We start from the raw sequence: 27,535 nt of genomic DNA, 5'->3' as shown, positions 1-27,535 counted from the left end.
TCCACCCTTTGCAGCTATAATAGCTTCAACTCTTCTGGGAAGGCTTTCCACAAGGTTTAGGAGTGTGTTTATGGGAATTTTTGACCATCCTTCCAGAAGCACATTTGTGAGGTCACACACTGATGTTGGACCAGAAGGCCTGGCTCTCAGTCTCCGCTCTAATTCATCCCAAAGGTGTTCTATGGGGTTGAGGTCAGGACTCTGTGCAGGCCAGTCAAGTTGATCCACACCAAACTCTCTCCTCCATGTCTTTATGGACCTTGCTTTGTGCACTGGTGCACAGTCATGTTGGAGCAGGAAGGGCCATCCCCAAACTGTTGCTCCTCCATATTCTGCTGGTCTCTTGTCCTCACTGAGGAGTTCTCAGTCAAACCACACAGTTTATTTACTTTACAGTACACTCTCTGTTTTCTTTAAATGCATGGGTGTGAGCTAACAAGGGGGAAAAGCTGTTAAAAAGTGGTGCCTACCCCTATCAAAGTGGTCTGTGATATGTATTCCAGCTCACTCTGAGCAGTGAAGCTGAAGCGACCTCTAGCGATACACGATGATGGATAAATGTTGAACCCCACTGGGTCTTGTGTAGAGTGTGGCAGCGGCCGCTGCACACACACGTGGTAATGATGTCACATGTCTTAGCCCTTTATACTGGTGTGTAAGTTTCCTGATGTGAGCTGCAGCTAGCTTTAGAAAGTGCAGGTCAAACACTGGATTTTACACTTATCAAATCTCCTCTACAGGTTAAACTGTAATCTGTACTTTTCCTAAAAATGTCACTATAGCTTCAAAGTTTAAGTTCTGGTCTAAGGACTGAAGTCTTAGGTCTGAACTACATTTATACATCGGCATCATTGTGGGCTAGAATGAATTTATGATTTTATTCATATCAGCAAATCTCCAGTATTGTACATCCCTGTTTTATAAGTTTGTTGTTCAAAGAAACACACCAGATATATACATTTTGGAGAGAAATGATAACCATACATTCAGATTTAGGTAGCCGTGTTGGTGCAGTGCACTCTGGGTAACCGGCCTGCTCACAGAATTGTCTGGGCCCCTGACAGACTCAGTGAATGGGCCCTGCCCAGCTGTGATGTATTAGTATACAGCGTGTGTTTTGTATCAGTAGCATTGGTGCTAGCATCCTGGCTAACATTCCCTTATTTCAGAGCTGAAACGTGTGTCAAACTATTACTGGGTTCTGATGATGAAATCACTTTTATTTGTGCCACTTCTAACCCTGTTAAACCATTTTACTGGCCATTTTTTTGCCACTTTTTCATCAATATTGCACAATTTTTGCCCAAATTTGCCTATTTTGACCAACTTTTGCGACATTTTTAGTCTCATTTCACTACATTTTCGACCCATTGGTGCCTCTATAAAATAATTTTTGCCTCTTTTCAACACAATTTCACCACTTAACCCTCTCCACCACTTGTTCTGCTTGTTTTTGCCACTTTCCAGCTGCATTTACTCCCATTGACCCATTTTTTTTACCACTATTAACCCCTCTTCATCACTCTTTCGTAGGGGTGGGAATCACTGATGGCCCCACGATACTATTTTATCACGATACTTGAGTCACGGTTCAATATTATTGCGATTTTAAACATTTTGCAATGCAGTGAGTATTGTGATACGACGTATTGCAATATATCGAGCTCTATAGCACTTTTTCAACTATTTAGCTGATTTAGCATCAGTCTTGCCCTCGTGTTTGTCGTATTTCTGCAGTATTTTATTTCTATGTAGCACTTCTTGCAAACCTCATGTTTCGTGTCCATCTCATTGATGCCCTGCTTGCATCCTAATGTCCTTCCCCTGGTGCCGCCATGTTTGTTGTACTAACTTTCTCCTGCTCTATGACTGTCACCTCTGCCGACCTCACTGGACAAACAATTGGTTTTATTTTTCCATTATCATAGACTTCAGTTCATTTTAGCAATTAATTTGAAAAAAAAAAAATCGGGGGCGAAGGTAGCCGAGTGGTTGAGGCGCCCCTCATGTACGTGGACGGCCCGGGTTCGAGTCTGACCTGAGGCCCTTTACCACATGTCAAATAAAGGCACAGAAATGCCAAAAATAAACCTTAAAAAAAAGGAAAAAAGTCGATACTTGATGGATGAGACGATACGATATAGTCTTAACAAACAAGATATTGTGATACTATGCTGTACTGATATTTTCTCCCACCCCTACTCTTTTGTACGTTTTTGCCACGTTAAACCCCATTACACTGTTTGTTATGCCATTTTTTGTCACTTTAAACCAACTCTTGTCCCTTCTTAATCCACTTTCACCACTTTTTCTGCATGTTTCGACCACTTTCATCAATTTTTGCAACTTTAAACTCCTTTTTGTCAGATTAACCCAACTCTGCTTCTTTTAAAATTCTAATACACCTTTTTTTCTGCCCATTTTTGCCACTTTTACCCTATTTTGAGTCTGTTTCCCATTTGGCTACGCCCCAGAAAGTTCTCCCCTTTATCCCCTTTATGAATGAGCTAGCTGTAGTCATGGTTACATTGTCCATTGTCCTATAGAGCAATGGTTCTCAACCTTTTTAGCCCGCAGCCCCCAAAATAAAGGTGCCAGAGACCGGGGACCCCCACTGTACCTGAAGGTGGTTGAACACAGCCATGAACATGCAAGAGTAGTCATTTGCAGACAAGGCCACCCATTAGGAGGGATAAAGAGAGAGGGGTTTTAGGACCCAGCCAAACTGGGGGCCATGGAGGTCAGCAAAACCATGGTCCATTGTGAAGATAAGCAGTGAAAACCATATTTTATATTTGACCTGAATAATAACCACTCTTATCAAAGCAACAAATATCTCTATCTACTCATTTTTGTAGTAAATAGCCTTCTTAAAATGAAAATAACTTTTGTTAAAAACATTTAAAATGGGTAAAGAATTGCTGGAATAAGTTAATAATGGCAAAAAGTTGTGGAAAAGGTGTTGAAATTGGATTTTTAAAGAACATAAATGGGTTAAAAATGGCAAAAAAAAAAAAAAAGATTAAATTGGCAAAAACGGTCACAAAAAGTGATAAAAGGGGATAAAAAAGTGACTGAAATGGCTTTAAAGTGCAAAAACTTTGGTGGACTGGGATGAAAAACCGATATAAACTGTCAAAAATGTGATAACTGTGGAGAAAAATGGGCAAAAAGGAGTGTAAGAAGTGGTTGATAGAGGCAACAATGGGCAGAAAGTGGCAAGAATAAGTTTAGAAGAGGCAAAAACAGGCAGGAAAAAGTGGTGCAAAGGGTTTAAAATTGATAGAAATGGGTTTTAAGTGGCAAAAATGTGCTAAAATTGGTGTTAAAAGTGATGAAAAGGGATTAACATTTCATAAAATTTGGTGATAAATAGCAGCAGTGTATATTAAAAATATTCTAAGTTTTTTTAAGGCATCTGGAGACCCCCTCTCAGTGTCTCGCGACCTCAAATGAGGTCTTGAACCCAAGGTTGAGAACCCCTGCTATAGAGCATCATCCTTAAAACCCTTTCAGATATAGATACAGGTGCAGTTATGGTAAGTATGACTTACTGTTATGCAGATCAAGGTGAGAGCAGTCAGAAAGATATGAAAGAAACAATGCAGGCATGTTGCATTACTACCCAGACAGCATTGTAAAAAACGGCAGCCTGCATCTGAGTATATGCTATAAATTTTCTCCACAATGTGGAAATCAAGTGTGTTTCTCAGGTCAAAGTGTCTTAATATGCAGGACTCCTTTAATCCACGTGTATCGCTCAACTTCAGATATTCTTGGAGCTTTTAGTTCAAATAACAGAAGAAGATCTTTGGCCCGTGTGGCGGCCGCTGCGTCTACATATGTGTGACCAATCCTGACCTATCCAGTCTTTGATTTTTCCTGCTTTTGTGTTCCAGGAGAGCACCTGCGTCTCTGCCCCCAGGACTACACCTGCTGCTCCAGTCAGATGGAGGAGACGCTGGCGCTCCAGAGCGAGAGAGACTTCGTCAGAGCGGTAGAAGAGAACAGCCAGTTCCTTCTGACTACCTTCACCCAGAGATACCGCAGGTTTGATGGTGAGGAGGTAACCCTTAAACAGTTTTAATCATGTTTATTGGAATGCCGAACGGTCTGTAATTATTTTTTAAACGCATCCTTCTTGAGGCCTGAAGGAGCACGCATGACTTCTCCTGGTCTCACCCTCCCCATCTACAGAGTTTGAGTGACAGCTGATTAAAAAGTTATTTAGGATCCTGCCTGCACAGTTCCTCTCAGATGCTCTGATATCTCAGCCACAAAATTGACATTGGCAGTTAAAAGCACAGTGATGCGTACATATTGCAGCGCTCCTTGCATGATTTTATTTATATTTAATCAACCTGCAAGAACTGCTGAAATTAAAGAGCTGCTCTGTGGATATTGCACTCACATTAATGAGATATCCTGACAGTGAAGAACTATCAGCAGAAGCATTCTGTCCTACGTTTCCCAGAATGCAACTAGATTGTCTAGAATTAAATTCTTCTCACAGCTTAATGCCCATGATTTAGTCTCCAGACTAGTGTTAAAAAAGAAAATAAACTTTTTCAATGAAAAAAAAAACATGAAAAATGTTATGTTCACATGCAGAGCAGTTATGCTGGCATTTAAAAATGACTTTGCCTTTCTTCATATGGCAGGTGTGCAGGGACAAAAATGCAGGGAGGAGAGAGTTGGGTAATCAGTATTCAATATTTGTGGTCCATTAATTGCATGCTTTATCGTCCCTTCAGCACACTGTGGTTAATCCACATCAGCGCCTCTCTGCAGCCTCAGTCATGTGACATAAGCCCGCCACTGCTCCTTCATGTCTCATTTACCTTTAAAAACTCACAGACAGCTCAGTGGATGAGTCAGAAGTCATCAAACATTTACCTTTTACTGCTTACTTATTTCTTTAGATCCATAATAAATCCTTCTTCTGCAGTTAAGTTCATGGCATAATCTCTGATATACCTGAAGTTCCTTATTTCCCATCAAAATAAAAGCAGGTCTGTATCCAAGCTGAAGGTCACTACCCTTAGTTTAAAGGGACATATTATGCAAAAATTACTTCTTCTAATTGTGCAAAGCAGATGGATACGCCCATTTCCTTGTTTTTCACCAGCAAATCCATCTTGCAAAGCTCCCATCTGAACTGTTTGGGCCCGGTTAGAGAGTCACAGGACCAATCAGCGACGAGGGGCAGTACTTTCAGGCACAGCAGAGGCGTGACTTAAACAAGCAGCAGCAAGAGCTGGTGCAGCTATGGAGGAAGAGGTTAGCGTGGATGCTGCTAAAGCGCCAGTTTTATCAGAACTTGACGACATTTCTTTGTTAAAAGAAGAACAGAGAACAGCAGTGAGTTGTTTTCTTTTCAAAAACCACAAAAGTTGAGTACTTGCATGTCTATAGTCTCCATGTTTCGCATTATTCCTCAGTAACTGCGCACGCGCAGCTCGATAGTGGCTACATCACGTGTTTTGTTGCTCTGATTGGCCCGTAATGATGTGACAGACAGAATGTTCACCTAATCACATTCTGTTGAAGCTTTCCCAGTTGGATGTGTGAAACAAATCCATCTGGCTGGTCAGGTTGTACTTTTTCAGGCCCTTTAGCAGAAACATGTGCCCCTGGCCTGTCCACAAGCCCCTCAAGTACCACCCCCCCCCCCCTTTTCTCAGCTGACAGGAGGATCAGGAGAGCAACATCCATTAAACCACATCTATTTCTCGAGAGGGCAGAGTCAGGGGCGGAGTCAGGGGTGGAGTCATTTAGCTCATTAACATTTAAAGACACAGACACAGCTCGTTCTGAGCAGGGATGAAACAGAGAGGTTTTTAGACATGCAAACATTCAATACTGGAGTGCTTTGTCAGAAACAAACTTCACAGACATGTTTGGGGACCTCTGAGACCAATATAAACTTGTCTTAAAGGGTAAAATATGCTGAAAATGGCATATGCACACATGGGTGCTGCCAGGAATTATGGCAACATAAAACACATGGTATTTAAGAGTATAGAAAACTTTGCCCATTTAAAAGTTAAAATGTTTCCAATGTTGTTGTAAAATTAGACTTTAGTAATTCTTCTGTAATTTTTGATGATTAAACATATCATACTGGGTATCTAGAGTTTCTATTTTTGTTGCAGTGTTATCAGACAGGTTCTAGTATTGTTTGATTTTACTGGAGTCCAAACAAAGTTTATCATTCTTTTAGCCTTTCAGCTTAAAATACTGAGTTTGATTAATAATTCGGGTTACCCAGCACTACTTAAGTAAAATATTTTTATTTCAAAGGGTGAAGAAAGTCATCTCTTATTGTGATATGTTGATATCTGATTGTGGAAAAAAGCTAATAATGTCATATTTTTAGGGCCCCTGCCCTGAGATTAGTCTGAATTTTTCTCCCCTGTATGCCACCTCTGTATGGACATGAGGGACAAAGAAAGAATTAAACCAGCTATGAGGCAATCACATTTTATAGTTCACTGGACTGTTAACACTTTTAAAATGATCTAATGGGACTCAAAAAATGGTTTGACAGCCCTCGTAAAAATTCTTGGTTTGTAATGTTGTTGTACAATTAGACATTAGTAGTTTTTGTGTCATTTTTGATAATTAAAAAACAATAAGTTGTCCTGTATTTAGCTCATGTTAAGCCTACAATGTTCAACCCAAAGTTCCTTGTTTACTTTTAAAATAAAAGCTGATAGGTCAGTTACCCTTAGTTTAAAGGTCACATATTTTCCCCCTTTAAGACAAGTTTATATTGGTCTCAGAGGTCCCCAAAACATGCCTGTGAAGTTTGTTGCTGAAAAAGCACTTCAGTATTGGATTTTTGCGAGTCTAAAAACCCCTCAGTTTCAGCCCTGCTCAGAACAAGCGGTTTCTGTGTCTGCGGCTTTAAATGTTACTGAGCTGCCTGACTCCGCCCTCTCAGGAAATGGATGTGGCTTAATGGATGAGGCTCTCCTGAGGATCATGAGAGGAGGGCGGAACTTTCCCCCAAGTGGGGAGGGCCAACTGAACCTGGGGGTGGGGCTAACTCCCCACATGACATCATGAGGGGAAAATCTGAGGACAGCTTGTTTCAGGTCACATTTTCTGAAAGGTGGAGAAAGAGAGAGTTTGGGGGATTGTGGACAGGCCTAGAAAAGACAGAAACATTTGTATTTTGCATAATCTGTGGCCTTTTAAACAAAAATCCAAAATAAAACAGAAAAGTTTTAAATGAAAAACAGTGGAATTTCAAACTAGACAAACAGGGGGGATCAGCCTTTAAATTTTACTTTGCCTTACTTGGTCAGACAGCTGAGTAGAGACAGAAGGAGGTGGGACCTGGATGGTCCGCATTTAAACAGGGAGAGCCAGAGGTCAGACCTGCAGCTGATGCTTCTAGAACTGACCTCCATAGATAGGGTGCCTGTATGCCGATGCTAATGCGATGTTTAACACTTGACACCTAAAACAAGACTCACAAAAGAGCCAACAGAAGCTTACTAAATAGAGAGAAAATGATTTTAATTAAATAACTGGACCTTTCAAAATAAAAGGTGGCATAAAAGACTGAAGCACTGAGTGGAATCCATTTTCTTTCTGGTAGTAAATTCCCTTCTTTCTGCATGTTTGACAGTGTTGTCTGCCTGAGGTAACCCTGCTGACATCATTATAACATCATCAGTGCGATCATCTCAGACTTTAAACCCTCCTTCCAGAGCCACAAGGAGTATTAAAACAGTATTTACAAGTTTAAATGGGACTAACGCTGGCTGAAGAATGTACTTTTGGGGTAAAATAGGTAGAAAGCCCCTGTAAACTAAAGCTTCAGGGTCTGAAACGTACCTAGACATCATTAGTGAGTGTATTTCAGAGAACTCAGCCCACGCTGTCTCAGATTTCATACGTATGGCTGCAGTTTGTAGTGACCACAGCTTCGATTTGACACGTTCTCCCTCTACCTGCTATGGACTGCTACCACCTTTTTTTCCCTGCTCATCCTTTTATATAATGTACGCGATGAATCATTTAAACACGTTGAAGGAGTGGGAGACTGCATATGAATCCTGCGGACCTAAATAGAGTACATGTTGTTACACTCATTTACCAGCATGCAGGATCTGATGTAACTGTCCCTATGAGCTGTTAATCTTGGAGGGGGGGCCGACTGAGCGCCCACATAGGTAGAAAAGCAGCCAAGATATTGGAAGGAAAAGAAGGTGGGTGATGGATTAATATCTTATCTCTGCTCTTTCTGTCTCTCTGCAGAGTTCTTCAGAGAGCTAATAGACCTGTCAGAGAAGTCCATGAACCAAATGTTTACCAAGACCTACGGCCGCCTCTTTACCCAGAATGCACATGTCTTCCAGGAGCTGTTTGTGGAGCTGCGCAGATATTATTCTGGTTTGTATAACACACCTCAGTGCAGTTTTTTTTACATTCAGGTGCCCATATCAGTTAGCAAAGTGATGACAGATTGCTTTTAAAAAGAAAAGTTATCAGGGCGAGTGGTGCAGTTGTGACGTAATTTTGTAGGCAAACCCAGAAGTTAGCGTCTCATGGGTTCCCTCAGCGACAAGCCTTTGGAATTTTTCAGTGGGTTTTTGGATTATTGCTGGAAATAAGATCTGTGTCCAGTGAAAGTTTATGAAACTTACATGTTTTGTTCATAAGTATAATCTCCATAAATTGATAATATAAGCATCACATTTGGTCGTTAATCTAACTGACGAAAGTAAAAAGCTTACCTATCCTATGGTTTGGTATTGTAACGATATGCCGGACCAAAGGACCCAAAAGCAGACACAGGAATCAAGCACTTTCAAGTCCGTTTAATCAGGAAAAAGGTTCGATACACGGGAGGTCAAAACAAGCAGGCAGAGGTACAAAAAACGGCAGGCTAACTCGGAAACTAGGACGGGAAACTGGGTCAAATAAATCACGAAGGTCAATCAGAAGTAAGGCTCGAAGGAATTGGACACAAAGGAAACAAGACGATCTCGCACAGCAGACAGGGAGTGAATGAGCTAAATACACGAGGAGGGGAACACTCAGCCGGGGATCACCAGGTGCAGTCACTCGACAATCAACACAGGTGAGACACATGAGGATGATCAGGACACAGGGAAACAGGTAGGGATGGGCAGGAAGGAGTGATCTGGAAAAGAGACACAAGGTAAGTATCCAAAATAAAACAGGAAATGACAGACTAGAAACATGAGGGAAAAAGTAACTTAACTAGGTCAACCTGGAGATGTGACAGTACCCCCCCCTCCACGGCTGGCTCCAGACGGCCCAGGAACATCAGGATGTTCATAGTGGAAGTTGTTGATGAGCTCTGGGTCCATGATGTCTCTAGCGGGGACCCAGGAGCGCTCTTCAGGGCCATAACCCTCCCAATCCACCAGATACTGATAGCCACGGCCTCTTCTTCTGGCGGCTAGCAACTTTTTGACGGTGTAGACTCTTTCTCCATCAACGAAACGGGGGGGAGGAGGGGGCTTGGAGGTGGGGACCAGAGGGCTGGATTTGGCGGGTTTAAGTTGACTGACGTGGAATGCAGGATGGACTCTCATGGTTCTGGGTAGTTTTAGTTGGACAGTTACAGGATTAATAACTTTGGAAATAGGAAACGGACCAACGAACCTGGGAGCGAGCTTCTTAGAATCCAGACGCAGAGGCAGGTTTTTAGTGGATAGCCAAACTTTGTGTCCACAGTGATACTTGGGGCCTCAGACCTTTGCGATCAGCCGCCTTGTGTCTGGCTGAAGCTCGGAGGAGGGATGGTCTGGCTCGCTCCCAGGTCCGGCGACAACGTGGCACCAGTGTCCAGGCATAGGGGACAGATACCTCCTTATCTAGGGCAGGAAAAAGAGGAGGTTGAAAGCCGTACACACACTGAAAGGGGACATGCCAATTGATGAGTTAATAAGTGAGTTATGTGCATATTCTACCCACACGAGCTGGTTGGACCATGAGGAAGGGTTCTGGGAAGCCAGAATGCGCAGGCCCGTCTCCATTTCTTGATTCATCCGCTCAGTTTGTCCATTCGATTGAGGGTGAAATCCAGAGGAGAGGCTCACAGTGGCTCCAATCAGCGAACGGAATTCCTTCCAGAACCTGGAGGTGAACTGGGGCCCCGGTCCGACACCACATCTCTAGGAGACCATGTAGACGAAAAACATGGTGCAGCATAGCCTCGGCTGTTTCCTTGGCAGAGGGCAACTTGGGTAAAGGGATAAAATGAGCCATTTTAGAAAATCTGTCCACCACTGTGAGAACAGTGGTGTTACCTTCTGAGGTGGGGAGTCCCGTGACAAAGTCCAGGGATATGTCGGACCAGGGCCTCTTGGGTACCGGAAGAGGATGGAGCAGACCTGCCGGATGCTGATGGGAGACCTTACTGGAGGCACAGGTGGGGCAGGCTGAGATGAATTCCGAAACCTCCTTGTCCATAGAGGGCCACCAGAAACGTTCTTTAAGGACCCCCAGAGTTCGGCTAACACCCGGGTGGCAGGAAAACCGAGAGGAGTGTGCCCATTGGATAACCTGGGAGCGGAGCTCAGGAACAACAAACAGGCTACCAGGTGGACAGTTCACAGGGGGGTTAACATTATGGATGGCCTCCTGGACTTTTCTCTCTATCTCCCAAGTAACATTAGCAACAACACAGGAACGTGGGAGGATCAGTTCAGGTTCTGCTTTTTGCTCCTCATTAGAATGGATTCTAGAGAGAGCATCAGGCTTAACATTCTTATTACCAGGTCGATAGGATAGGGTAAAATTAAAACGATTAAAGAATAATGCCCACCTGGCTTGCCTGGCATTCAGTCTCTTGGCTGTTTGAAGATATTCTAAATTTTTGTGGTCAGTCCACACCAAGAAGGGTTGAGAAGTTCCTCCAGCCAATGCCTCCACTCCTCCAGTGCCACTTTGACTGCCAGCAGCTCCCGGTTGCCTACATCGTAGTTGCGTTCAGCTGCAGAAAGCTTGCGTGACAGGAAGGCACAGGGGTGGAGACGATCATCCTTGGAAGAACGTTGAGACAATACAGCTCCAATGCCTACATCAGATGCGTCTACCTCAACAACAAACTGATTGTTAGTGTCAGGCAGAATGAGGACAGGAGCAGAAGAAAAACAGTTCTTAAGTCTGACAAAAGCTGCATCAGCAGCAGAGTTCCACAAAATTGCCTCTTAGAGGAGGTAAGCTCATGCAGGGGTGAGGCAATAATGCTAAAGTTCCGAATGAATTTTCTATAAAAGTTGGCAAACCCCAGAAATCTTTGAAGTTCTTTGCGGGAAGAAGGTACTGGCCAATCTTTGACAGCACTAACCTTTTCAGGGTCCATCTGGATCTGACCTTCTGCAATGATGTATCCTAAGAAGGTAACGGAAGGTCTGTGAAACTCACATTTCTCGGCTTTGACGAAAAGCTGGTTCTGAAAGAGGCGCTCCAGGACCCTTCTGACATGGCTGATGTGGGTTTGCTCATCCGAGGAAAAAATTAGGATATCATCCAAGTAAACGAATACAAAGTCATTTAACATATCCCGCAGAACGTCATTGACCAGGGCTTGAAAAACTGCAGGAGCGTTAGTAAGGCCAAAGGGCATAACTAAATATTCGTAGTGACCCGTGGGAGTGTGAAATGCTGTCTTCCATTCATCCCCCTCCCTTATTCTGACTAGGTGATAAGCATTTCGCAGATCCAGCTTAGTGAATATTTTAGCTTCACTTAATTGTTCAAAAGCAGATGAGATCAAAGGGAGGGGGTACCTGTTTTTCACGGTGATGTTGTTAAGGCCCCTGTAGTCAATGCATGGCGAGCGATTTGTCCTTCTTGTCCACAAAGAAGAAACCAGCTCCTGCAGGTGAAGAGGACGGCCGAATGATCCCTGCCGCCAGAGACTCCTCCACATACTGCTCCATTGCCTGTCTTTCGGGAGCAGAGAGAGTAAAGTCTCCCCTTGGGAGGAAACGTTCCAGGTAAGAGATCAATGGCACAGTCATAAAGTCTGTGTGGAGGTAGGGATTTAGCTTTAGCTTTGTTGAAAACTTCCTTCAGGTCATGGTAAAAGTCAGGAACTTGGGATAAGTCAGGGTAATCAGAGTCAGGGTGAGGTACTGTTACCGGAACTTTCTGGGGTTTACTATGAAAACAAGTCAGACTGCAATTTATTCCCCAGTCAGTTATTTGTCCTGAAGCCCAATCAATCTTAGGGTTGTGAATCTCGAGCCAGGGTCTCCCTAAGATTATCTCATGATTGAGGGAGTCAAAACATGAAAACTGATTTGTTCACTGTGTGAGTCAGGAAAACGAATGGTCACAGACTGGGTGCGGTGAGTAATTCTGCCCATTGAACTGCCATTAACCGCGCAGACCTCCAGGGGATGATTCAGGTTGAAAGTCGTAAGGCCGAGTCTCCTAACCAGGAGAGAGTTCATCAGATTAGCATCAGATCCTGAATCAATGAATGCTTTCACAGTCTTAATGTCTTTGGCTTCAATGGAGACTTCAGGAGTAATTGGGCAGGATTGTTAAATATGAGGTTGCGACTCACCACAGTCTGTAGTCTAGGGGATCTCCGTCTGATAGGGCAGTCAACCAAAAGATGACCCAGTTGTCCACAATAGATGCAGCGGCCCTCCTTCATTCGACGGAGACGCTCATCTGGAGTGAGCCTGGTGCGGCCTAGCTGCATGGGTTCCTCAGGTTGGGCATCGGTGACCAGCGGGAGTGAGGCAGGTCTTCTCCCGGCCTGGGGAAGATCAGCTGGGCTGGACCTCCTAGTGTAAGCAGGATAAAAACGTTCCCGCTGCCTGCCTCTATCCTTCTCTCTTTCTAAGAGTCTCTTATCAATTTTAATGGCCAGAGCAATCAAAGAATCTAAATCTTGAGGAAGATCAAAAGTCACTAGATGGTCCTTTAATTTCTCAGATAAGCCTTCAAAAAAGGCATCAAGCAGGGCAGTGGAATTCCAATCACTTTCAGCAGATAATGTTCTAAATTCAATGGCGTAGTCAGACACATTTCTACGCCCCTGCTTAATTCTAGTTAAGGCCCTGGCTGCTTCTCTGCCTGGCTGAATGTTTTGAAATACCTGAGTAAAGGCTTTAGTGAACGCCGCCAAGGAGTTACAGATGTCCGATCTCCTGCCCCACTCCGCAGTGGCCCAACGGCTGGCTCTGTCCGTCAGGTGAGAGACGATGAAGGCGATCTTGACCCGGTCCGAGGGGAAGGCAGCTGCGTTGAGTTCGAAGTGAAGCTCACACTGTGTCAAGAACGTCTTGCAGTCGCCAGAATCCCCGGAGAATTTCTCTGGTCTGGAAAGCTGGGGAACGAGTGAGGGAGAAGCTGCAGGCAGAGAAGGCTGGGTAGCCGGCTCAGGAGGCAGAGGAGGAGCGTTATCATTTTTCGACAGGTTGATCTGGATCATCTGCGTGATGGTGCTGAGCTGTGCTCCCAACTCAGCCGTGGTAGTCTCTTGTCGTCCGGCCAACTGCTGCACTAACTGTCCAAGCGCTTTAATTTGCTCATCCTGTTGAGCAAGGCGCTGACCCTGCGCTTTGAGCGCCTGTCGCAGTGGGTCAGAGTCTGCTGGATCCATTGTTGGCGAGATCGTACTGTAACGATATGCCGGACCAAAGGACCCAAAAGCAGACACAGGAATCAAGCACTTTCAAGTCCGTTTAATCAGGAAAAAGGTTCGATACACGGGAGGTCAAAACAAGCAGGCAGAGGTACAAAAACGGCAGGCTAACTCGGAAACTAGGACGGGAAACTGGGTCAAATAAATCACGAAGGTCAATCAGAAGTAAGGCTCGAAGGAATTGGACACAAAGGAAACAAGACGATCTCGCACAGCAGACAGGGAGTGAATGAGCTAAATACACGAGGAGGGGAACACTCAGCCGGGGATCACCAGGTGCAGTCACTCGACAATCAACACAGGTGAGACACATGAGGATGATCAGGACACAGGGAAACAGGTAGGGATGGGCAGGAAGGAGTGATCTGGAAAAGAGACACAAGGTAAGTATCCAAAATAAAACAGGAAATGACAGACTAGAAACATGAGGGAAAAAGTAACTTAACTAGGTCAACCTGGAGATGTGACAGGTATTGTATTTTATCCAATTGTTTTATATCATATCTCATTGTTTCTTATTGTATTGAATCTTGTTGTATGACACTGAATCATTTTGGTTTGCACTTAGATTCCTAGCCTTTATACCTGGCTCTCCTTCACCACCATAAGTAGAAATGTATTCAGCAGTACTCTGCCTAAAGCCTGTTAAAGAGCTGCTGATATTTATTTATATTTTGCAGTGGACAGGTTTGTGATTTTTATTTCAGCTCTGTGCAGCAGAAAAAAGGCAGAACTGTCTTATGAGGGGAACTTAAATACGGGGAACAATTGCTGAAAAAAATAGATCTGGAATCCCACAGCTGACTGTTTCTATTTCTGGTCCCCATCGCTCTGTTTTGGCACGACAGCCGCTGGCTGGCGAGTCTATCCACAGGCTGTCGCTGCTTAGTCAGGCCGGCTGTCTCTGCCAAACAGCATATATGGCTAATTTTGAGGCAGAATTGTAGACTGCAGAGTGGAAATTCAGAATTTATCTAGTCGACTTCTGAACAGAGAATTACAAACGCTGAAGAAGCTTTTAAGGGGAAACAAATAAAGACAAGTACATCATGTAATCTAAAACGATGAAAGGAAGAAATCATTTTTCTTTTGGTTTGTTCCTGGCAGCCAGTTCAGAAACATGAGACTGTATTTTTATCTTATTTTGTTACAGTTTCCTGCAGAATCTTTTATCGAAGAACTTAAATTTCAGCACTTATTTCATTTCCTGTATTTCTGCTAATATTTGATGCCCTGACAATTCAATAAGTCCATACAGTCAGCTGTTTCTCAGTCATTCTCAGAATAGAGCTCTCTTACATCATGAGTAATGCTCTTAGGAGAATATCCCAAACTGATCTCAGTGGGTTTAAAAGATATTGGCAAAAATTCTGAATAAAATGCCCTTTTTTCTTCGCATTCTTGGAGAAACACTGTTCTCTACAACAGTGTTTCTCAACCTTGGGGTCGGGACCCCCTTTGGGGTCGTGAGACACTAAGAGGGGGTCTCCAGCTTCCCTAAAAAATGAAAAAGAATAATTTAGAATTCCTCTGTTGCCACTGTACACCAATTTTGCCAAATTTTAACCAGTTTTCATCATTTTTCCCACAAATTTTAACACATATTTTTGCCATTTTTAAACCCTTCCAACCACTTTTTTCTCCCTGTTTTTGCCACTTCTAAACCAATTCTTGCTGCATAAGTTAAATGTTGCCTCTGTTGACACGTTATTGCCACTAGTAACCCCATTTTACAATTTTTTTTATGCCCAGTTTTTCCCATTTTAAGCACATTTTACAATCTGATATGCCCATTTTTGCCAGTAAAACCAATTTCTGCCAATATCTGCCTATTTTTTCTTTCTCAGTCAGCACTTTTTTGCCATTTTTTAAATTTTTCTTCCCCTTTCACCAGATTTCCACCAATTTTGACAAGTTAAAGCCATTTCAGCCACTTTTTAATTCCCTTTTACCATTATTTATGCCCATTTTTGCCACTGTAACCCATTTTTTGCCTTCTTTTGGTTATTTTTGCCATTCTTATATAACTTTTGCCAATTCTAACCTATTTCTGCTATTTTTAAGATCCAACTTCACCACCTTTCCACCATTTTTTGACGTTATTAACCCTTTTTAAAATTTTTAACCCATTTTAATTTTTTTTTTTTTTTTTTTTACATAAAAGATTTACATTTTCAAGAAGGCTATTTAATATGCAAATGATTTAAAAAAGATATTTGTTTCATTGATAAGACTGGTTATTTTGTCAGGTTCAATATAAAATAAGGATATCACAGCTTATCTTTACAGTAGACCATGATTTTGTCGACCTCCATGGTCCCCCAGTTTGGCTGGGCTCCAGAAAGCTCGCCCATTTATCCCCCCTTATGGACGGCCTTGTCTGCACATGACCATTTTTGATTGTGCATGGCTGTGTTCGACCACCTTCAGGTACAGTGGGGGTCCCCGGTCTCTGGCACCTTTATTTTGGGGTCGCGGGCTGAAAAGGTTGAGAATCACTGCTCTACAGGTATGAACACTGTTGCTAACAGTTCTTCTCATGTCCACAGGGGGCAGTGTAAGCCTGTCTGAGGTCCTCTCAGATTTCTGGTCCAGGCTGGTGGAGCGGGTCTTCTCTCTGGTCAACCCCCAGTATCAGTTCAGCGAAGACTACCTGGAGTGTGTCAGCAAACACGCCGAGCAGCTGCAGCCGTTCGGGGATGTGCCCCGCAAACTTCGTGTACAAGTATGCATGCTGAGATAAAACAGAAGCAGCATAACCGTCCTTCCAGATACTGTCATAAATTACTCTTTTATTCCTGACCCAGGTATCGAGGGCTTTCATCGCAGCCAGAGCTCTCTCCCAGGCTTTGGCTACTGGTAGAGATACTGTTAACAAAGTTACAAAGGTGAGGTTTGTCGTCTATTCTGTTGTTAAAAATGCAAAGACAAGATTTTACAGGACCAAAACCTTTTTCTATTAAATTATTATTTTATTTAGACCATTAAAACAAGACAAACACATTAGAGGGACTGCAAGGCTCATTAACATGCTTTTATTTTCTTTCACATGCCATATTCGCACAGGATATGTATTACCTAGGGACCTCTGGAGGTTTGCAATGAATGTGCAGGACGACTGTGTTTTAAATCCCGTGTGATTCGACCATGTTTGTAATTTGCAAAGTCAAAATTCCAAAGAAAATTACTTGTGGAAAATATTTCATCACACAAAGGTCAGCAAGTAATACTAATCCCATGCGAATCAGCATCTCTGTAAATTAAGAAGGTAGCTATGTTTATTACAGCCTGTGCAGCTTTTTCATCCTTTTTGTGATAAAAAAAATATCAGAGGCAGCGTTGTTGTGTGATGTGGTGGTTTGAACCCAGAATGCAGAGATGGAGGAGCAGTTTAACAGGTTTATTGTACAAATAGTGCTGGGGAAAAGGGGAATCCACGGGTCCGGGGTAGTGAGGGCAACGAGGAGAGGGTGCTGTGGCTGGGCTGCAGCGGAGCGGTGAGTCAGGCACAACAAATCACAAGAGTAAAGCACAGGAAACTTCTCAAAAAGTACTCGTGAGAGTGTGACCCTGGAGCTAGAGTTACCACTGGTGAGTGTAGTCAAAACTCAGGTGCTGAGGAGAGCTGCAGCAGGTCTCAGGTAGTGAGCACTGATGATTAACTCGCTGCAGGTGTGATCTTCTCCTCAGCACCGGGGGGAGGCCTCAGGGAAAGCAAAGTGAAGTTAGCAGCCAGCACCAACAACTCCGGAAGCCAGAAACCGAAAGTTACAAAAATAAGAGTCACAAGTGCGAAATAAAATACCACAAGCGTAGGAGATTGTTACCAGAATTTGGACACATAAACTTAAACGGTAATTTCAGCTTGTGTGCAAAAATGTCTTTATTTTACTTATTTGTTTAAACTCTGCGTCCCAAATGTCCATGCACACACAACTGCTGTCTTCAAACACACTGTGCTTCTGCTTCTGTTTCTTTGCAGATACCTGATCTTACTTCAGTTTTATTTCATGCGTAACACAATCTATAATTTGAAATGTGTTTTTCATTATTCGGTGGTTAGCTGCGGCAGTTGATCTGCATAAGGAGGGGTGTTGTGCATGCTTAAAGATTCCAAATTTGTAGAGTGCAGATGAATATTCACAAAATCACCCAGATAAAACTGTTAAAAGAAACAGGAGAGGTTCATATTTGATAGATTAGATGTCTCACTTTCTCATACATTAATGGTAGGCATACCTGACTTTCTCTCTTCCTCTGCCTCATCAGCTGCAAATATGCACAGGTGACTTACACAACCCTTCTAACAGCTTTTCGAAGCTTATCTGGGATGTCCTTTTCATGCACCTATCCTTCCTTGGCTGTTCTGTTGGATTCCTGCCATGGCGTATGAATTTAAAAAATCTAATTAAATTAAATGTAAAAATATGTATACACGTACGGTTAGCAGTCTGTATAGGACACATGCAGGGAACGAAACCTGCAGAACATGATGTGCACAACATTGCATTTTTTTTGTATGAACTATAGAAATAGAATTCACTGAGCATTTTCATAGCTGCCGCCCTGCAGCACCTTGATGTTTCAGGCAGAAACGTCTATAAGTTTGAGAACATTACAGACTTCAAATATCCTGTTCAAATGCACCACAACAAACACTGACGTCTGGGGGTAGTTCATAAATCATCAGAAATCCACAGGTAATACTAATCCTGTGCGAATAGAACCCTAGACACATTTAATATAGATTTGTATAGTTTAGTCTAGTTTATGAGGATAAAAAGTTAAGGACTACTTTAGTCCAGTTTTTAATATTTAATTAGCCAGAATGTTAAATTAACATAAACTGATTTAACCCTTGTGCCCTCCTCTGGCATTTTTGGCCATTTTTCTGAACCTTTTTTTAATTTTTTTTTTTTTTTAATTTGTGATCATTTTGTCAATTTTACAGCTTGTGGCATGAATTTTTACAGAAACTTCTCTTTCTAGTTAAATTTTTGGAATCCAACATGTTTTACTCTTAAATGCCATTCATACTCTCTCAGTGAATTTTGTACCCTCTGGACACCTTCGATAAATCTCATAAATCTCATAAACAACTTTAGACCTGCTCAAACCTACGAAACATTCAATAATTTTCAAGATTTTAACCCTTTAAATGCCAGTTTGATTATTTGAAATATTTTATTTTATAGTACAAAAACACAAAAAGTGAATTGTTTTCCATAAAATTAATAGTAGAAAGATGGAGCTTTGGTGCTGATGAGAGTCTTGGATGGGTCAAAGATTAGCAACAAAATTGATTTGATGCATTTGTATTTTTTATGTAGTGCCATCTTTAACATTAAAGTACCCTCTGGACACCTCTGAGGTAAAAATGTACACGTACAAAAAAACTGATATTAAATCAGCACACATCAATTTTTTTCATAAATCTCTTTAACAACTTCAGACTTGCTCAAAACTACCAAACGTTCAATAATTCTCAGTATTTTAACCCTTGTAAATTTACACAAAACTCTCCATAATATAACAGGCAAAAATACAAGAATTTGGTGAATGGTCCTACAATGAGTAAATGGTTGAATCTGGTGGAATACGGTAAAAATATCAAATTTCACTAGATTTCTTCACATTGAAATGCTGACATTAAAGAATGCATGATTTTATACTGCAATGACAGTGAGATTAAAAAACCTGGTTGTAATGGAAGTCAATGGGGGCATTTTTGCCTCGAAGATGTCAGGAGGGTATTTCTGATATTACATTAAAAATATTAATGCAGTCAAATCAATTTTGTTGCAAATGTTTGACCCATCCAAGACTCTAACCACCCCCAAAGCCCCATCTTTCTACTATTTATTATATGGAGAATAATTCACTTTTTGTGTTTTTTGCAGTAAAAAATGAAATATTTCAAATAATCAAACTGGCATTTAAAGGGTTAAAATCTTGAAAATGGTTGAATGTTAGGTAGTTTTGAGCAGGTCTGAAGTTGTTAAAGAGATTTATGAAAAAAAAAGTAGAAAAAAAAATTGACGTATGCTGATTTAATGGCAATTTTTCTGTACGTGTACATTTTTGCCTCGGATGTGTCCTGAGGGTAGTAAATTTGAGGAGGGCACAAGGGTTAAAATAGACTGATGAAAATACTGACATATCTTATATGCAGAGTGGAGTTATATCATGGATTTTAAATGTCCAACAGTTCATCGCTAACATTTTAGTCTTGTTTTTTTCTCCTCAATGAAAACTAAACTTACTTTTCCTCAGAGTTTTAATCATCCAAGGTCTATTTTTAGCTCGTCTTAGTCATAAAAGCAAAGGTAGTGGACGAACATTTGCCATCATAGTTTAAGTTGATGACACTGACGCTGTAACAGAATACGTTTTTTAAAGCCTCAGCTCTCCATTAGTACTTCTTCCAGCTGCCAACATGTGCAGCTCCTTGGTTCAGCCGTTCATGTTCATGTGAGTTTTCCTCAGTCTGTGACCCACTTGTTCTTATTTCTCAGCTGACTGCAGATTCCGAGTGTGTGCGTGGGCTGATGCGTCAGTGGTACTGCCCACTGTGTCGAGGCATGCCCTCCCTGCGGCCCTGCCACTCCCTGTGCCTTAACGTGATGAAGGGCTGCTTAGCCAATCAGGCCGACCTGGACACCGAATGGAACAATTTCATTGGTGGGTGAGGGTAGCATGAACAGTACATCCGTATGCACCTTATTTATTTATGTGGGTTACATGTCATCATTTTCAGAAGAGTATTTACTGCTCCAGCTGCAGCACTCTGCACCTCTGAATTCACCGGTACATGATAAAAACAGTCACTTCTCAGAGACACTCTAAAGTCTAATGAATTTTAATCACCATAATCAAATTGAGCATACCCAAAAGTAGACTTCCTTTTATTGCCCCTGTCTCTCATTTACTCCCTCTTCCTTTTCCCCTAATGAATTCCTCCTCCATTAATCATTCATGCTCCTCTGCTCCTTTACAATTGATCTGTCCTCCCATGATTCCTTTCTCCTTTCATCAAACCTATGCCTTCCTTTCTTCCCCCCTTCTTTTCATGTGCAGTGCTTCCTCTTACCTTTCATCACTCTATCCATGTGAACTGCACCTGAACCCCATTTACCCTCGTGTCACTTTTTCTCCCACCATCAGTCACCTCACTAGTTTTTATTTATTTCCTTGTATTGCTGCTGAGATTCCTAATCCTACAGACCATAACCTCCATATATGGTCAAATATGAATATGATTTTCAAACCTGGTTTACCACTGAGAGATCCTCAAACAAGATGTTTATCTGATTCTTTTTATTTGTATGCAGAATTAATAATGAGAACTTAGAGAGTGCAGGTACAGCAGGCTTTATCTCCTGTTATGTCTAGTTCAAGTGGGAAGAACTAATCTAGCTAATCAAACTCAACAACTGAAACAATACCGATACCAAACCGTACCATACAAGACGAGTCAACGATAAGACAAGAAGGAAACATTACAGAGAGATACGATAGGATGAGATATGACACCCTACCAGATGAGACAAGACAAGTGATGGGTATAAGAGAGATAAAATACATAAAAGAAGCATGTTACGTCCCAGTCTAGAGGAACCTGGACATAACACAAAGTGTGGCCCTACTCCCAAGGAAGCCAGGTACAAGTTAAGCAAAGTTAAAGCAGCCGTTTTAATTGTCTTAACTGGAGTAGCACAAAGAGCATAACAAACGGCTACTAACTGCTGCAAAGAGCTGAATGTTTGTTAGTCTCAGTCAAGTTTTAGTCATCACAGATCTATTTTGGTTAGTCTTAGTCAAGTTTTAGTCATCACAGATCTATTTTTGTTAGTCTTAGTCTAGTTTTAGTCATCACAGATCTATTTTGGTTAGTCTTAGTCTAGTTTTAGTCATCACAGATCTATTTTTGTTAGTCTTAGTCTAGTTTTAGTCATCACAGATCTATTTTGGTAAGTCTTAGTCTAGTTTTAGTCATCACAGATCTATTTTGGTTAGTCTTGGTTTAGTTTTAGTCATCACAGATCTATTTTGGTTAGTCTTAGTCAAGTTTTAGTCATCACAGATCTATTTTTGTTAGTCTTGGTTTAGTTTTAGTCATCACAGATCTATTTTGGTTAGTCTTAGTCAAGTTTTAGTCATCACAGATCTATTTTTGTTAGTCTAAGTCAAGTTTTAGTCATCACAGATCTATTTTGGTTAGTCTTGGTTTAGTTTTAGTCATCACAGATCTATTTTGGTTAGTCTTAGTCAAGTTTTAGTCATCACAGATCTATTTTTGTTAGTCTAAGTCAAGTTTTAGTCATCACAGATCTATTTTGGTTAGTCTTAGTCAAGTTTTAGTCATCACAGATCTATTTTTGTTAGTCTAAGTCAAGTTTTAGTCATCACAGATCTATTTTGGTTAGTCTTAGTCAAGTTTTAGTCATCACAGATCTATTTTTGTTAGTCTAAGTCAAGTTTTAGTCATCACAGATCTATTTTGGTTAGTCTTGGTTTAGTTTTAGTCATCACAGATCTATTTTGGTTAGTCTTGGTTTAGTTTTAGTCATCACAGATCTATTTTTGTTAGTCTTAGTTTAGTTTTAGTCATCACAGATCTATTTTTGTTAGTCTTAGTCTAGTTTCAGTCATCACAGATCTATTTTTGTTGGTCTAAGTCTAGGTTTAGTCATCACAGATCTATTTTGGTTAGTCTTAGTCAAGTTTTAGTCATCACAGATCTATTTTTGTTAGTCTAAGTCAAGTTTTAGTCATCACAGATCTATTTTGGTTAGTCTTAGTCAAGTTCTAGTCATCACAGATCTATTTTTGTTAGTCTTAGTCTAATTTTAGTCATCACAGATCTATTTTTGTTAGTCTAAGTCAAGTTTTAGTCATCACAGATCTATTTTGGTTAGTCTTAGTCAAGTTCTAGTCATCACAGATCTATTTTGGTTAGTCTTAGTCTAGTTTTAGTCATCACAGATCTATTTTTGTTAGTCTTGGTTTAGTTTTAGTCATCACAGATCTATTTTTGTTAGTCTTAGTCTAGTTTTAGTCATCACAGATCTATTTTGGTTAGTCTTGGTTTAGTTTTAGTCATCACAGATCTATTTTTGTTAGTCTTGGTTTAGTTTTAGTCATCACAGATCTATTTTTGTTCGTCTTAGTCTAGTTTTAGTCATCACAGATCTATTTTTGTTAGTCTTGGTTTAGTTTTAGTCATCACAGATCTATTTTTGTTAGTCTTAGTCTAGTTTTAGTCATCACAGATCTATTTTTGTTAGTCTTGGTTTAGTTTTAGTCATCACAGATCTATTTTTGTTCGTCTTAGTCTAGTTTTAGTCATCACAGATCTATTTTTGTTCGTCTTAGTCTAGTTTTAGTCATCACAGATCTATTTTGGTTAGTCTTAGTCTAGTTTTAGTCATCACAGATCTATTTTTGTTAGTCTTAGTCTAGTTTTAGTCATCACAGATCTATTTTTGTTCGTCTTAGTCTAGTTTTAGTCATCACAGATCTATTTTTGTTAGTCTTAGTCTAGTTTTAGTCATCACAGATCTATTTTTGTTAGTCTTAGTCTAGTTTTAGTCATCACAGATCTATTTTTGTTCGTCTTAGTCTAGTTTTAGTCATCACAGATCTATTTTTGTTCGTCTTAGTCTAGTTTTAGTCATCACAGATCTATTTTTGTTAGTCTTGGTTTAGTTTTAGTCATCACAGATCTATTTTTGTTCGTCTTAGTCTAGTTTTAGTCATCACAGATCTATTTTGGTTAGTCTTGGTTTAGTTTTAGTCATCACAGATCTATTTTTGTTCGTCTTAGTCTAGTTTTAGTCATCACAGATCTATTTTGGTTAGTCTTGGTTTAGTTTTAGTCATCACAGATCTATTTTTGTTAGTCTTAGTCTAGTTTTAGTCATCACAGATCTATTTTGGTTAGTCTTAGTCTAGTTTTAGTCATCACAGATCTATTTTGGTTAGTCTTGGTTTAGTTTTAGTCATCACAGATCTATTTTTGTTAGTCTTAGTCTAGTTTTAGTCATCACAGATCTATTTTTGTTAGTCTTAGTCTAGTTTTAGTCATCACAGATCTATTTTTGTTAGTCTTAGTCTAGTTTTAGTCATCACAGATCTATTTTTGTTAGCTGTCGACGAATATTTTTAGTCATAGTTTTAGTCGACAAAATTAACACTGAACAGTAAAAATGTCTCACACACTGCAGGGCTCAAAGTGATTTATTTCACCCCAGTAGTGAGGTTTCACACACTGCTGCTCTTTATCTGACTCACTCTCTAACACAGGATTTGATGCCTAATGATCCAAAATATCACATTACAATGTGATGTCTGATAATGATTTTAACACAACATAGCAATCTAATGATAAACTTTATATTTACAGTTATGATACATAGTGAGATTTTGATGAAGGAACACAAAATGGCCTTGAAATTGTGGATTATAGGATAAATGTATACGTTCCCTACCGTGTTTTAAAACGGTTTTACCCTGATCATGCTTCCTCCTCTAGCTTTATTCCACCACTGTCTGTCATTATCTCACTGGTATCTGCCGCTGTCTTTGATTTTGCTGCCGACTTCTTCTTTAACCAATAAATGTGTGTTTATCTTACCTGCATATACACTGTGAGTTAAAGTGGCAGGGAGATCTGTGAGTCTTTTCATTAGAATATCAATACTTTACACAAAGGATCCATATCTCTCTCTTTCTGTTTCTCTCTGTCCTCCATCAGACGCTCTGTACCAGGTCTCAGAGAAACTGGAGGGTCCGTTCAACATGGAGCTGGCAGCCGACTCCATCGCTGTGAAAGTGTCGGAGGCCATCATGCACATGCAGGAAAACAGCGTCAGCATCTCCACCAAGGCAAGGAAATAAACTGAACATTAATGCATTTTGAAAGTCATGGACCCTGTCCTTTCTCAAATAACAGGATGCATTATAATGTTTTTTATTGTCTTTAAAACACAAACCCTCTTTCTCATCAAAGCTATAATCTTGATTATCATTTGATCACATTTTAAATTGCCTTATTGACAGATTCAATAAAGAACGCAGAATAATGAGAGGGTTTATACACAGAGAACATGACAGTATGATTAAAACATGGCAGACATCCCAGCAGCTAATCCACCAGAGACACCCACATCTTGTACAAACAGAAAAGGTTTGTGGCAGCAGTTCTGTCAGGAACAGGCCGTTCTGTCCTTTAAAGCTTTCAGTTTTTGCTGCCTTACAGAATTTTAACTTTTAATCAAGCTGCAACTCCTGGTGTGGTTTCTGTGCCATGTAGCCTCAGAATTTTATCAGAGTATTTCAAAGAAACTTTTGGTAGAAGAATATGTGAACAACGATTTATCAGCCTGCAGACTACAGTATGTAGACGGGTATTTCCTTTGCTTCAGCTCTAATGAGCTGCTGACACTGAGCCTCATTCATCAATAGCTTCCTGAGAGTTTTCTTAAATTTGTTCTTAAATTTCTATGAGAAACCTCTGTGGGATTCATGACACTTTCTTAAACTGCTGGATTGTTCTCTCCTGCGTTCTGAGGTTGATAAATGCAAGGGGATTATAAGCTGAAAGCATGCACATTCCTCCTGGTTAGCATAAATAAAATGCATCTATTATGCCAGGGGTGTCAAACTCAATCACAGCAGGGGCCGGATTCTGGATTTAGGTCTAACCTGAGGGCCGGACAGGGTCGACACAACCTTAAACTGTCAACCTCATTTTCACCAATAATAAATTATGAAAAAAAAAGCAGCACTGATGATAAATCATTTGGAAATTCAAAAAAGTAAAAATGATAACTTTAAAGGCTCAGATCTGAGATAAAAATTCCAATTTATTAGTTCAAATGATTGGAACATGATACTATAAAGTGAAAAATAAGGTTTTAAAAGTCTTAAAACTTTAAATCTTGAGGCAAAATATGGGATTGAAAAGCCAGAAAGCCCCCCCCCCCCTCACATTCTTGACTTTTAATCTAATTTTTCTTACTCTTTACCTTTTCAGATTTTTATGGCTTAACAAGGATATTTTAAATAATCAAGCTGAAGTTAAATTTTTATACTGGAGGAAACCTGCAGACCTCATACTGGTGGGCCAGTTATAATAAAAATATGATATGGTCTAGCCGGATATAATCGTTCCACGGGCCGGATTTGGCCCCCGGGCCTTGAGTTTGACACCTGTGTTTTATGCCCATATGAGGGCATGAGACTGCAGGGCAGTGTGCAAACACAAGGCACACAGTAACAAGAGAAGTTTAATTGCATTAACTATAGAGATTATGTGATCATGTTATAAAAAACAATAATTTGACATTAGGCTTAGGCTTTAACAGGAGTGTAGTTTGCAGTTATCACTTTAAAGGCCTGTAGAATAAATTGCTATCATATTTTCATACATTTTTTTATTTAAATATCTTTTTGTTTAATTGTTAAATTCTCTGTTTCTAACTGTGTTAAACTCCTTGTATGGTACATTATGAATAAACTTGTCTTGTCCTGTTTTTACTGATATTCTGTCGTCTTTTACTTCAGGTGTTTCAAGGTTGTGGAAACCCAAGGCCAACTCCAGGAAGGTCCAAACGCTCACCCAAAGAGTCTGCAGGCAACAGGAGACCTTTCCGTACCTACACCCCAGAGGAGAAACCCACCACTGCTGCAGGCACCAACCTGGACCGGCTGGTGAGTCAGGAGGTGGGGGGCAGCCGATAGGAATGAATGGGATTTGAGGAAAGTTAGAACTCTAAATGGACCTCTGCACAAAAAATACCCTGTTGTGTGTTCTATAGGTGACGTTTCATGCATGTGTCCCATAAAGACTGTTAAACTGAGTTTCCACTGGAGTACGTTCACCTCTATATATTTTAACATTTTTAAATCTGTAGCTGTCCATGACTAATAAACTAGTGAAACATCTCCTCTACCTCTCCCATCATGTAAGTCATGTAAGTCGCCTGTGTGAATCTGCAGCTGATCAGAGAGAGGATGAGAAAGTTGAGCATCCCTCCCGTTAATGTTGGAGAAAGGGAGACATCTAATGTTAAAAATGAACCCTCTCCTGTTACTTTTATAACGGTAATGCTGTTGATGTTATTCTGCACTCTAAAAATTTGGGAGCTGATGCAGCCTAACCACTGAACGTTGAGCAACACATTTAAAATCATAAACTGTGTTATGCATGAAATGCATGGCTAAATATTTCTGATATAAGATCAGGCACTTGCGAAGAAAAGCTGTAGGAAGCAGAGCAGAAGTGCTGTGTGCATGAAGAGAGCAGCAGTACACGCACATTTGGACAGTAGAGTTTAAATAAACACGTGGAATAAAGCCGTTTTTACACATAAGCTGAAATTAACCAAAAGAGAAGCACTGAATATAACCTTTATGTGTAAAAACTCTGTTAACAATCCCCCATGATGCCTCTAGTATTTTTTCAAGTAGACAAAGGAGCAGAAAAAACATAATAAAAGCCAAAATTGCCACCCTAAATTCCAGATATGCCGATTCGCATGGGATTATTATCACCTTTTGACCCGTGTGCTAAAATATATTTGGTTATTTGCCCTGGAATTTTTTTCTCAGCATTTTACAATCATTCTCACAAGATTAAAAACACAGATGTCCCATGCAATTATTACAAATTGCACAAGGTCCCTAGGTAATACTTATCCTGTGCGAATAGGGCAGAAGATTCCTCTTTAGATGAGTTAAAGTATTTGATACTGAGAATGTCTGAAATATAGATGTCTACGTGAATCATGATCTGTATTTAGCATCAGAGCAGAGGGCAAAGAGAGGAGGAACAACAGCCAAAAATAAGCCATTTCTTGGTATAAGAAAGTAATAATA

The 27,535-nt window shown here is 40.6% G+C and overlaps 2 protein-coding genes across 2 annotated transcripts in view; one reads left to right on the top strand and one right to left on the bottom strand.

Moving 5' to 3' along the window:
- gpc2 (glypican 2) overlaps positions 1 to 27,535 on the top strand; it is a 38,917-nt gene that overhangs the window by 5,276 nt on the left and 6,106 nt on the right. The window contains exons 2-8 of the mRNA XM_041797067.1: positions 3,900 to 4,058; positions 8,272 to 8,406; positions 16,204 to 16,379; positions 16,462 to 16,542; positions 20,170 to 20,335; positions 24,411 to 24,541; positions 26,222 to 26,368. Of these exons, the coding sequence (XP_041653001.1) occupies positions 3,900 to 4,058; positions 8,272 to 8,406; positions 16,204 to 16,379; positions 16,462 to 16,542; positions 20,170 to 20,335; positions 24,411 to 24,541; positions 26,222 to 26,368 (995 nt within the window). The remainder of the gene's footprint in view (positions 1 to 3,899; positions 4,059 to 8,271; positions 8,407 to 16,203; positions 16,380 to 16,461; positions 16,543 to 20,169; positions 20,336 to 24,410; positions 24,542 to 26,221; positions 26,369 to 27,535) is intronic.
- LOC121516034 (chromatin-associated protein swi6-like) lies at positions 8,815 to 9,725 on the bottom strand. The gene is made up of 2 exons (XM_041797068.1): positions 9,251 to 9,725; positions 8,815 to 9,160 (listed from the first exon to the last, which is right to left on the bottom strand). The coding sequence occupies exons 1-2, from the start codon at positions 9,576 to 9,578 to the stop codon at positions 9,117 to 9,119; spliced, it is 372 nt and encodes a 123-aa protein (XP_041653002.1). The 5' UTR covers positions 9,579 to 9,725; the 3' UTR covers positions 8,815 to 9,116.

The sequence above is a fragment of the Cheilinus undulatus genome, linkage group 10, assembly GCF_018320785.1.
Source record: "Cheilinus undulatus linkage group 10, ASM1832078v1, whole genome shotgun sequence".
Classification (NCBI taxonomy): Eukaryota; Metazoa; Chordata; class Actinopteri; order Labriformes; family Labridae; genus Cheilinus; species Cheilinus undulatus.
This window is presented reverse-complemented; position numbering and strand designations above follow the sequence as displayed.

What these genes read in the sequence shown, in the direction of transcription:
- LOC121516034 (XM_041797068.1), bottom strand. Translation starts at nt 9,578, where the DNA reads ATGAGAGTCCATCCTGCATTCCACGTCAGTCAACTTAAACCCGCCAAA. An exon ending in GGGTACTGTCACATCTCCAG is followed by an intron (nt 9,161 to 9,250) that starts GTTGACCTAGTT and finishes TCTCTTTTCCAG; the next exon opens with ATCACTCCTTCCTGCCCATC.